This window comes from Crocodylus porosus, unplaced genomic scaffold, assembly GCF_001723895.1.
Source record: "Crocodylus porosus isolate Cpor-Errol unplaced genomic scaffold, CroPor_comp1, whole genome shotgun sequence".
NCBI lineage: Eukaryota > Metazoa > Chordata > Crocodylia > Crocodylidae > Crocodylus > Crocodylus porosus.
Window position 1 is genome coordinate 78,399,413 of NW_017728906.1, and position 10,923 is coordinate 78,410,335.

The 10,923-nt window shown below is 37.3% G+C and overlaps 1 protein-coding gene across 3 annotated transcripts in view; it reads left to right on the forward strand.

Moving 5' to 3' along the window:
* The window catches only part of P2RY8 (purinergic receptor P2Y8), a 50,703-nt gene extending 40,973 nt beyond the window's left edge, over positions 1 to 9,730 (forward strand). For all 3 annotated transcript variants that reach the window (XM_019529391.1, XM_019529393.1, XM_019529394.1), the window contains one exon: positions 5,303 to 9,730. In XM_019529391.1, the coding sequence (XP_019384936.1) occupies positions 5,367 to 6,443 (1,077 nt within the window). In that variant the 5' untranslated portion in view covers positions 5,303 to 5,366 and the 3' untranslated portion in view covers positions 6,444 to 9,730. The remainder of the gene's footprint in view (positions 1 to 5,302) is intronic.
* The last annotated feature ends 1,193 nt before the right edge of the window (positions 9,731 to 10,923 follow it).

Below are 10,923 nucleotides of genomic sequence, written 5' to 3' on the forward strand. Positions count from 1 at the left end.
CATAATGTCGTGGTTTTTTATGTGATACTTTAATGCACAATAAAATGGTCTACTGTGTATTAAAATGCATGTGTAGAGACACCCAGTATGAAGTAAATGGCAGTAGAAACCTTAGTACAAATCAGCAGCATAAGTTCCTAGAAGGTTTAGGCCCACATCCTCAAAGGTATTTAGATACCTTTTATTGACTTGAGTGGGGATTAGGCATCTAAATACCTTAGAGCATCTGACTGGGGTGACTGTCTTCCACCTGATGTGAAGGTCCTGATTTTACTGAGCCAGATCAAGGAACCAAGACTCACCAAACCCTGTCACAGATACCAGGAAGGTGCCCCCTTCAAAATCACTGCCAGAGGAATTCAGGTGTCGCAAAATAGGAAGGAAAGTATAGCTAGGCCAAGAGGGACTCAGAAATAAATGGTGAGTTCAGAAAAGAAGTACTTCTGTAAGGGAATCGCATGTTAAGAGCCAGAAATCATGCCAAAATACAACTTAAGCCCAGTGCAAGTGAGTAATTCCCAATACATGTTATGGGAAGCATCCTTAAACTTGCAGCATTGCTTCTCGCATAGAAATATATAAAGAAATACAGAGGAGATGGGCAATAGAAAACTCAAAGAGAAAAACAAAGAAAACACTACATTTGTAGAACAAGAAACAATTTAGAGTCCTGTTTTCTTCCCATCTAGTTAAATTAGAACTGGAAAAAAACCTGCACAATATATTATAAGGAAAAGAAGACAATCATATGTTCAGTTGACTCCATCATTTGTGAGCTGCCCCAGGAAACACCTAAAGGGACTTCAGAAGAACAGCAGAATGCAGTAATGCAAAACAGCTGCTATACTGACTAGGTAAGGCCAGCTTGTAGCCAGATTACCATGGAAAAGGCTCAGGTTCAAGGCTCCTATGGTAATTTTCTCAGGCTATGTCTTCATTGCAAAAATAGATGCATTTTGTTTTTCTTTTACATTCAAATAATCATTACAATATAAAATCTTAAAGAAGACAAGGCATGGATAATTTATACTGAATTGTTGGTTGATAGGGCCAATCCTAATCCTTCTTGCTTCTGAGTTTTTTACCTCTGTTTATCTTGTCTAGCTACACTGAGGTAAAAACTACAGTGCACAGGTTCTGCTGGTATTTTTTACTGAGATAACTATCAAAGCGTAAGAACACATCATTTTCCCGCGGAAAAGCAAAGCCTCAGTAACCAATTCCTGGAGTGATCAACATCACTGCCTGTGATTTCAATCAATATTGTAGCCTTTGTTTTAGAAGTTAAATTCATCAGATTAAGGTTATTACCATGGCAAAGCAGCACCAATTATTTTAGACCTTGTTTCAGTAAAGCACATGCTTAACTTTCATGATCATAGTAAGTCTATTCTTATTCAGCAAAGCAGATAACATGCCATATTTTCTCACATACAACATGCACCAAAATAGACTATAAAACATGCACCAGAATAGACTATATACCTTGTTTTTTAAATGAAAGATAAAGAAAAAAAGAGTTCCTGGCAGTAACTGAGCCCCCAGCCACACATAATATATATTACACAATTAACTGATTAATCACACAGTAATTTGAGACTGGCCACATATGCAAAGTAATTTTCACACCATCAAAATGTCCAAAATGTTTAGCTATAATTGTAGCCAAACAGCTACAAAGTTAGGACTTGAAAATGTGTGGCAACGTTATAGCTGGTTGCAATCCAACTTTAATTTGAGCATGTGGCAGGGCCCTGAGTAGCAGCAGCTAGGGAGCCAAGCCTGCTCGTTGTTCTGCTCTCTACGAGTCAGGATCTACATTGATTGAGGCAGAAATTTGTGGCACAGCTGCGCTTTTCATCTTGCTCTTTTTTGCCATGCCCCCCATGCACTGGGAAAAAAGTGTGAGTGTATGTGAGAGAATATGGTACATTCTTTTGTTTAAAATAATTATTTCAACTTAGTTTAATCAGAACCTAAACTGACAATCCTGTGGTCCAGAACAGTGACTAAGATGTGTTTTTTTCCTCATTTGAAGAAACCCTTGCTCTAGCCAGTATTTCCAAAGTATTGCTACTTCTCCTTGCACAATGACCGTTCTTCTGTTCCTCCTCTGGAAAAAATATCCATTCACTTGAGTACCATATCTCCAATATTTGCCCAGAGTCGTGTTATCAAGGGAGTAATCAGAGAGGTCCATGTAGAATCAAATCCTCAGCAGATGCTTTACCTTCTACATCCTGTCCTTTAAGCATAGTGTTGATTTGTTTCTTTTTAACCAATAGCCATGCCTGTCTGTTGCTTAAATTTTAAGCTTTCCTGTTCAGTCCAATTGCTTACTTTATCAGGCTATGAAAAAAAAATCTATTGCTGGAACATAGTGGCAGAGCAGTTAAGGCATCATACTATAGCTCCAGAGGCATGAGCCAAGCTTTGGGTGGGATTTTGTCAAGTACTGCCACAGTTGACCCAACTGTAAATGGGTACATCACATCAGTGAATCAGACAGATGCATGTAAATATTGCCCCATCATCCCATATGGCAATAGAAATTCATGTTCCTAAATTACGCTACCCTGATAGGGCACTAATTATATCAATCCTAATCAAAAAGAAAAAAGTCAATACAACTTTTTCCATTGAAAAATGCAATTGTGTAGAAAGCAAGGGTCTTTTTTAAAATCATGTACACATTAACAATTTTTTTCAACAAATATTCCATTGAAGGAAATCTTTTTTTTCTTTTGTTTTGTTCTAGATTTTCTATTTTTTAAGGTTTTTTTTCAGTTTTCCACACCTTTTTGATCTTTCCTATACTCATATGCTGCCCTTTGTGTTTTTGATTGCTGCATCTTGTCTCACAAATGTATCAAAGCTAAGAACATTAAGTATTTTTACATTTTTATATAAAACATTTTATTTTGACATAAAATGGATCAGAATATTGAAATAGAATGTTTTGACAGATTATAAATGAAACATTTTGAATTTTTGTCTTGTAAAAAGATTTGAAACATGGTGTTTCATACTCTAACCTGAGTTTGGATAGAGCAATTAGTGTACCGTGTTTAAAAATCATGGTACTTTTCATTAAACAGTAATACCATTTTTCAGCAGTTTTTGTTACAATTTTCATAGGTGCATTTTGCATTAACAACAGGAAAAGAACAAACGTGTAAAAAGAAAAACATCTGTTTTCTCTAGCACTTTTAATATGAAGAAAGTAGACATATTTCTTTCAGTGCTACTCTTCCGTGACAAGAAACCCCCTGTCTTATCCTGTATCTATTTCTAGGGCTTCAGCGTACTCCTTCACTATATGATTTGCATTTTCTGTCAATTGGAGGGAAAGATATCTTACCTCCTTCTACCACCTGCTATCTTTATATGATGTTACAGTTTAAAAGAGAAAACAGATTTTGGGATTCAAATACCATAAGTCTTTGTATATCAATGGCCAAAAACAATTGGAATCAGAAAATAATTCTTCCTATGCAGACTCTGCAGAGTGTCTCAGAAGACCCATGCAGTTTTATCATCAAAAGTTAAAATGAAATAAATCAATCCATATAATGTTTCATAAAAATACAAATTGTATTCATTGTTTAAACACTTGCCTTTGGACAGTGCAGATAACAAGGTGATTGGCAATGATTCCTCTTTGTTTTCTCACTGAAAAATCCTAAGTCAGTTGATCAATTGTTCTATTTCTCTAGCGCAGTGATTCTCGACCTTTTTTGACTCAAGGCATGCTTTGATAGTCTCAGGACATGCCTTCCAAACTCCAGTTCTTAGTTTTTTGCCTACAGAAAAATAGAAGAGCAATTTGTCTATTGCAATGAATGTAGAAAGCCCACAGAATGGTTTTGAAACTATGAATTCCTATTTGAAATCTCTATATTTATCTAGTAAATCATGTTTGCACACCTAACATTGCATGCACCCTTGAAAGGATCTCAAGACATCTAGGTAAGAATCACTGCTCTTGTCAATCACAGTTTCAATGTGTTTGCCACTGAAATACCAGCACAATTATAAAATGCATTTTGGTGACCGAACTATATATTTTTAGCATTTGAGAAAGGAGGTTTTTATTTGTACAAATATATACATAGAGAGTCAATATTTTCTCACAATTCTGGAAAAAATCTCCTTGCTCTTTAATCCTACAATTTTACTGATTTGAATTGTTTTGGAAACAGGTAACTTCAGGAAAATAGATGGTGAATCTAATACTAAGCAAATCCCTACTGAAGTTTTAAATGGAGAAACATTAACATTGCTTCTCAACATTATGTAATGAATTTTCAGATTAGTCAACTAGAGACATAAAAGGAGGATGTGTTTGGTCATGGGGTCATAAAATCACACAGAATAATGTAAAAAATACATACTAAGTAAACAAAAACAGATATAATAAAGAGAAAACAGCAAGCTGCTATTCTAGTATAAGAAATAAATAGTGATAACCTGATGACATAGGTGATAGTATTGCTGAAGGAAAACTTTCTATATAAGGACAAAGCCAATGGTCATGTAGGTTGGAGCCTACAAAGCTAGAGGAGATGACTGAGATTTTTGCAAAATCCCTATTATCAGATAACAATTATTGTTAAATAAGATACTGTTTTAATAACTTTCATCTTGGAAACACAGAGCTGGATATAGTAGAACACCTTCAACTTTTCTTTTTATTAGAATGTAACTTATTAATTCTAGTTTGGCCAATGCCTCTGTCCTGTAAGCCAATCCAAACCTTTATCGTACCATTCCTCATTTATTTGGTAAACTGCATCTTGTGAAAGCTAGAGTGTGCACGCTCTTAGCCAGTACTTTTCTACCTTTTTTGTTTATGTTTTGAAGGTATTAAAAATCAATAACTCAACAGTTTTCCATTTTAAGGTAAGTGGAATCCTTGGTACTTAACTGATTTGCATTGCTATGGAACTGGACAAAAGCAGGAAAGTATTGGTGTAAGACGTAAAGCTATTCTAATCCAAAGGAGGCAGGTTGGCTTTAGTTGAACAGAACCAGGAAGATGCTGCTGAAAACACAAAGGTCAACCAGAACTTTGAGGATAAATTAAAGTTAATAGGAGTTTTGCCATTGATTTTAATAGTATTTGGACTGCACACATAATATTTTTAAGAAATCATTTTGATATAAAATATAGTTCAATCCAAAATTGAACTGAAACACAAACTTGAATTATGCTACTTTTTACATTTCGTTAATAGGAAGAGTTTGTTCTTACCTACTATTTTGACATATCTCTTTTTTATCCTTTCCATTTCTCTCCTAGATTTTTAATGGAACATTCATGATATGAGCCAACAGGATTTTCAGAATCAACAACTTCTTTGTGAATGATGAATAATAACACAAACCACCTGGACAATGATACTGTGGCAATGCTTCAGAATAAAGCTATTACGTACACCCTCCCAATAGTATACAGCTTGGTAGCTTTAATCAGCATTCCCGGCAATCTGTTCTCACTTTGGGTGCTGTGTTGTCACATCAAACCCAGAACACCCTCAGTGATCTTCATGATTAACCTCAGCATCACAGATCTCGCCTTGGCAAGCTGTTTCCCCTTCCAGATTATTTATCATATAAAGGGCAACCACTGGATCTTCGGTAAGAAAGTGTGCAGCTTAGTAACAGTGATGTTCTACTCCAACATGTATTCTTCTATACTCACCATGACCTGCATCAGCATAGAGCGGTACTTGGGTGTAGTGTATCCTATGAAGTTAATTAAGTGGAGAAGGAAGAGATATGCATTTGCTGCCTGCATTGGAATATGGATCATTTTAATGATAGCCCTGCACCCACTGGCAACCAAAGACCTAACCTACAATGTGCAAGAACTGAAGATTGTAACTTGTTTTGATGTTCTTAAACGGGACATGCTACCCAGCATGTTACAATGGGCAGTCTTTCTTCTCACCCTGTTTGTTTTCCTCTTCCTGATCCCGTTCATCGTGACTGTAGCCTGCTACATTGGCACTATTCGGAAGCTTGTTCAGACCTCTAACACCCATCATAACAGACAAACAACAAGATCCATCTACCTGGCTGGAATAGTTCTCTTGGTGTTTATCACTTGCTTTGCTCCTAATAACTTTATTTTATTCGTACATATGATCAACCGTATCTTTTATAACAAGAGTTTCTACCCTGCTTACAAGCTCACCCTGTGCCTCAGTTGCTTGAACAATTGCCTTGACCCCTTCATTTACTACTTTGCATCCAAAGAATTTTACCAAAAATTCAAACAGGTGTTTGGTCGTAAAGTATCACTCAGTGACAACATGGATATCAGGAGGGAAAGTTTATTCTCTGCCAGGACAATGTCAGCCAGGTCAATGTCAAGTGGGCCAATGGAAGGGATAGAGGGAGTTAAGGTATGTTTGCAAAGGCAAGAAAGTGTTTTTTAACCATCGACCCCAGAAGTGGAAAAGTAGCATGAAAACTATTTTTACCTGGTACCCTGCAAAAACCTTTCCCACAGCAACAGGAATCCAGTGACATCAAACAGAAGGTATTTCACGCATTGTCTTAAATTACCATTTCATCTTGAAAACACACAGGACAGCATAAGAAAGAGTAAGATGAACCAAAGTCATCCAAAGAGAGAAATGATCCAGTGAAACTCCAAGGATTCAAGTGCAAGATATTATTGTATGGAGTGTAACTATGATTTGACAGCAAACAATAAGCCAAAAAACCTTCAAAGGTTAATTATTCCCAGTTTTTAGTTAAAATTACTGTATAAAAATGATATTAGAATGTCACAGAGAGAGACAGAGCTCTGCACAGAGAGAGAGCTTTGTAAATAACATGTATATTGTATATTTAGATATTGCTTTCTTATCTTGTAATAGCAAAAGAATGATTTTATCATGAATGCATTATGTATAGCCACTGTGAAGTCATCACAACACTGATATTTTGCACTCTTGACTTTTACACATCCTTTACTAACCACATTAATCTTAAAAGTGGTTAATTAGGTTAATATTTTTATTTCAATTTCAAATATCACAATATCTCGTAGGACAAAGAAACTATTGAAGACCAACATCAGTACCTTAAGCCACATCAATGCCCCAACTGCTAGACAGATTACATCATAACATTCTTAAAAACTGACATTTATGAGAGTGAGATATGGATAGTTTAAGTAGCAATTTTCATACACCAACCCACTACAGTAATAATTTTGCTGCTGTTACTCAGGTTGTTTTATACCAATTTAAAATACAACAAATTTTGTGGTCCCCTTAAACTAAATTCCCATTACAAACCATGAAAATATTGCATTATTTAATTTATGGACAGCATTTTCACTTTTCTCAAAGTTTATGGCCCAGATTCTTAACAATTTGAAATGGGAATATTGCCATTCATGGTCATCTGGCTGATATAACCCACCTGAAGATCCTGTCTCTAAACTCTTCTCATAAGTCCTGGCATCACTATGTTTGATTTTGATCTTTCCATATTGGAACTGCATTTGTTTCAGGAGGGAGAAAGAGAGAAAGAGAGAGAGATAAGAGAAAGAATAAAGGAATGAACAAACAAATGAAAAAAGGAACGAAAGAAAGGGTCTGGACAGTTGACATGCACCACTTTCCTGGGTACTAATTAGGTACTCAGGATTATTGGACAATGATATGTTCAGAACTACTTATTTCAATATCCTGACCTATTGTGTTGCAGTACATTGCATCATACTTTACCCAGATCTGCAACTGACTAATTATTGGAAACATGGTAACTAAAGATTTTGTTAAACTTCCCAAAATATTTGTTCCTAATTATTTATTTAAAATGTGGTTTCATTCTTGCAAAAGGAAAAGCAAGCTTTGCCGCACAACTGAACCTGCATCTTTCTCAGACCTGAGAAAAAAACCTTGATGCCAAAAATCTTATTGGGCTTTTCTCCCAACTTTTCGAATGGTCTAATACAAGGTATCACACAGAAGCCCTGCCTTTCATCAACAGTTTCAAGATCAGATCACTGCAATCTACCTGACTTTCCAATTAAGGCACGATTTGAACCCAGTCCTCCTGAGATGAATATGTCTTTGTTCTATCATTAAACTATTGCACCGCCTACACTCTAAAGTCCGTTTTTTGTTATATTTGCTAGGTAACAAAAAATACAAAACAAAACTTGTATCTAACTTTGTAAGGATTTCCTTCTGCCTTTAATCCCCAATCAAAAAGTGAAGTACCAGTGGAAATTATCCCCAAGATGAAAAACAATGCATATAGTGATTTTGTTCCAAAATTATCTGAATTTTTCATATAATATTCTAGTGATATTTTAAAGTGTTTCATATAAAGTTGACATTTTTGAATGCGTAGGAAGCTATCCAACACCTACTTCTAAAAAGAAAGTAAAATAAGATGTATAAAATATAATACATGCACAACACTTTGTAAAAATATTACTTGCCTTAGACAAGGTGAGCCACAGGCCTCCCAGGCTGCATGCCATATGGATGTATCCCCAATATAACATGTGGGCATGCAGGTGCCCCCCCTCACTTCTACACCATATACCTGTGCAGATGCTTCCCCAGCCACCATTGCACCATGGACCTGCATGGCCCCAGGCTCACCCTCAGCTCCCTGCACTGCACTGCATGTTGTCTGCTCCTGGGAGCAGGCACCAAAAGTGGAAGCTTGAGAAGAGAGGAGGGAGCCCTGAGATTTCAACTGCTATCACAGGCAGTGATGAGGGGAGTAGTGGCTGGGCAAGGGCCCACAGGCCACCCCTAGGGAGTACCCTAGGTGCTCAGGGAAACTTCCATTCAAGTCAAAGAGAGTATTTCGCTGCATAAGGAATGCAGAACCTGGCCCTAAGTATATTGCCTTTTGGACTGGGTGGTGTGGACTGTGAAGCTAATTTCCTAGTAGATATATAACTGATGCATTCAAAGAACCAAGGTTATTGTCCTTTGACCCTTGGAAAGTCTTTTGTGAAATGCCACAAAGTTATAGACCCATGGGTGACTGGTGCCTCTTGAGTCAGGGGAGGCACGTGCCCCCCCAACACCAGTCAGCAACCCGGGGGGGGGGGGGGCCAACAGCCGATCTCCCTGACCCAGGGGAAGTGGGGAAAGTCCCCCTTGAGCCGATCTCACTCACCAAAATTTTTTTTGTTTCATCTTGGGGAAAGAAGCTTATGCCACTTTTGTCAGAGACATGCTAGTTTTCCCACAAAACTGAGCCAAAACAGTTCAGCAATATCTTTGTAGATTCTAACTGAGGTTGATTTAACTCTGAGCGAGCTCATTTAGGAGACTTTTGGTTGACAGTTGTGAATATTGGATGAGGCTTTATACGTTGGCCTACCATGACTGCTATCATTTGAATTTTTGGATAAAATGCCTAAAGTTTACCAACTTTTCTATGTGAAGCATGATTTGAAACCAGTTCTCTTGAGGTGATTGGATAGTTTGGTATGTTAATGAGGAGTCCTTGTAGGTGGCACCTTCATTTGAGGGAATACAGACAGCTCAGAGATATTTGATTGTTTTATTTTCTGGGCGGCTGGGATAATTTTATGGGGAGGGGTCGTGTCAGGATAACTGTATAGATTTCTATTTTTTTCTCTAGGATTGTGTGATCTACTATTTTAATTGCTGTAAAGTACTTCGGCCATTTTGTGTGCGCATGTGATAAAATAAATACAAAACAAGGGCAAAAAACATGATTGGAAATTGTTTCCTATGTGTGTCTATGTCATATGTAAGTTACTTTAAAGCTTGGAGTTATACAGGCAGAGGAAGTATGAAGTAATAGGTATTTGTTTTCTATTTCTGTATGCTTTTCTATTTTTTCTGTTTCCTTCAATGGTTTCTCTTGTTTCCTAAGCACCTTTGGTGACTGAGATTTTTGCCTTTCTGTTAATTTTCTTGACATTTTAAAAGCTGGGGCTGACATTACTGTACACACTATCCACAACTAAATTCAAAAAACAGATTTTAGAATACCACTAAAATAAGTCATTGACTCCCCATTAGACTGTCCTCTCTGCACAGGATCTACACAGCGATTCATTTTCACTACCATTTGGAAAAAACACATATTAAGTCTATATAGCTGTGAATTTTGCTATCTCTTTGGAACATAAAAATAGTGCCAATATACTTGACAACACATTGTTTAATGTATCAAATAAAAAATGGCTTTAGAGGTGACACTGTCACATCCTGCTACAGTCCTGATTACTAGATAGACACTAGTCTGCAGTGGGGGGAGTCAGTCACTAAATCCTACACGTTTTCAAACTCTGTGGGTCTTAGTAGTGACGAGCATGCTAGCTCTTCCTCTTTCAGGCATATTCTCAGGTGCAGACTCCATTTCTTATTCGTCTCATGGCTAGTGGGATGCTGCAAGTCACCTTAAACACTGCTGTCATACCACAGTGGTCTCAAACATCTGGTTGCTTAGATACATTACTTCCTCAGTCTACCTAGCAGGGGATTTCTGGTTTCTAAATACATAGTTTATAGACCATGTGACAGGTAAAATAAGAAATAACACAGTACAAAGAGAGTTATAGATGCCACAAAACAACAAAGGCCTGACAACAAACTCCTCTCTGATAGATCTCAACCTCCTGTTTGGGCCAGTGTCTGCTTGTGTTAAGGCAACGGCAGTCTTCCTAGTCTTTCTCCTGCAGCAATTCCCTGACGAGGCTGGGAGGAGTTAACTCCTTTTGCTTGAAAGCATCTAATTACTAAACCAGTTCTGATACTTTTTTCCTGCTTCTCAGCTTATGCTGGTATATTTTATTCACTCTTTGGAACCTGAAGCTCCCTGGGGGTGTTAGCAGTTCTTTGCTTGTAGCTCCCCAGTGTCCCAAGCCAATGGCCTTCCTGCAACTTCTGAGGCATCAGC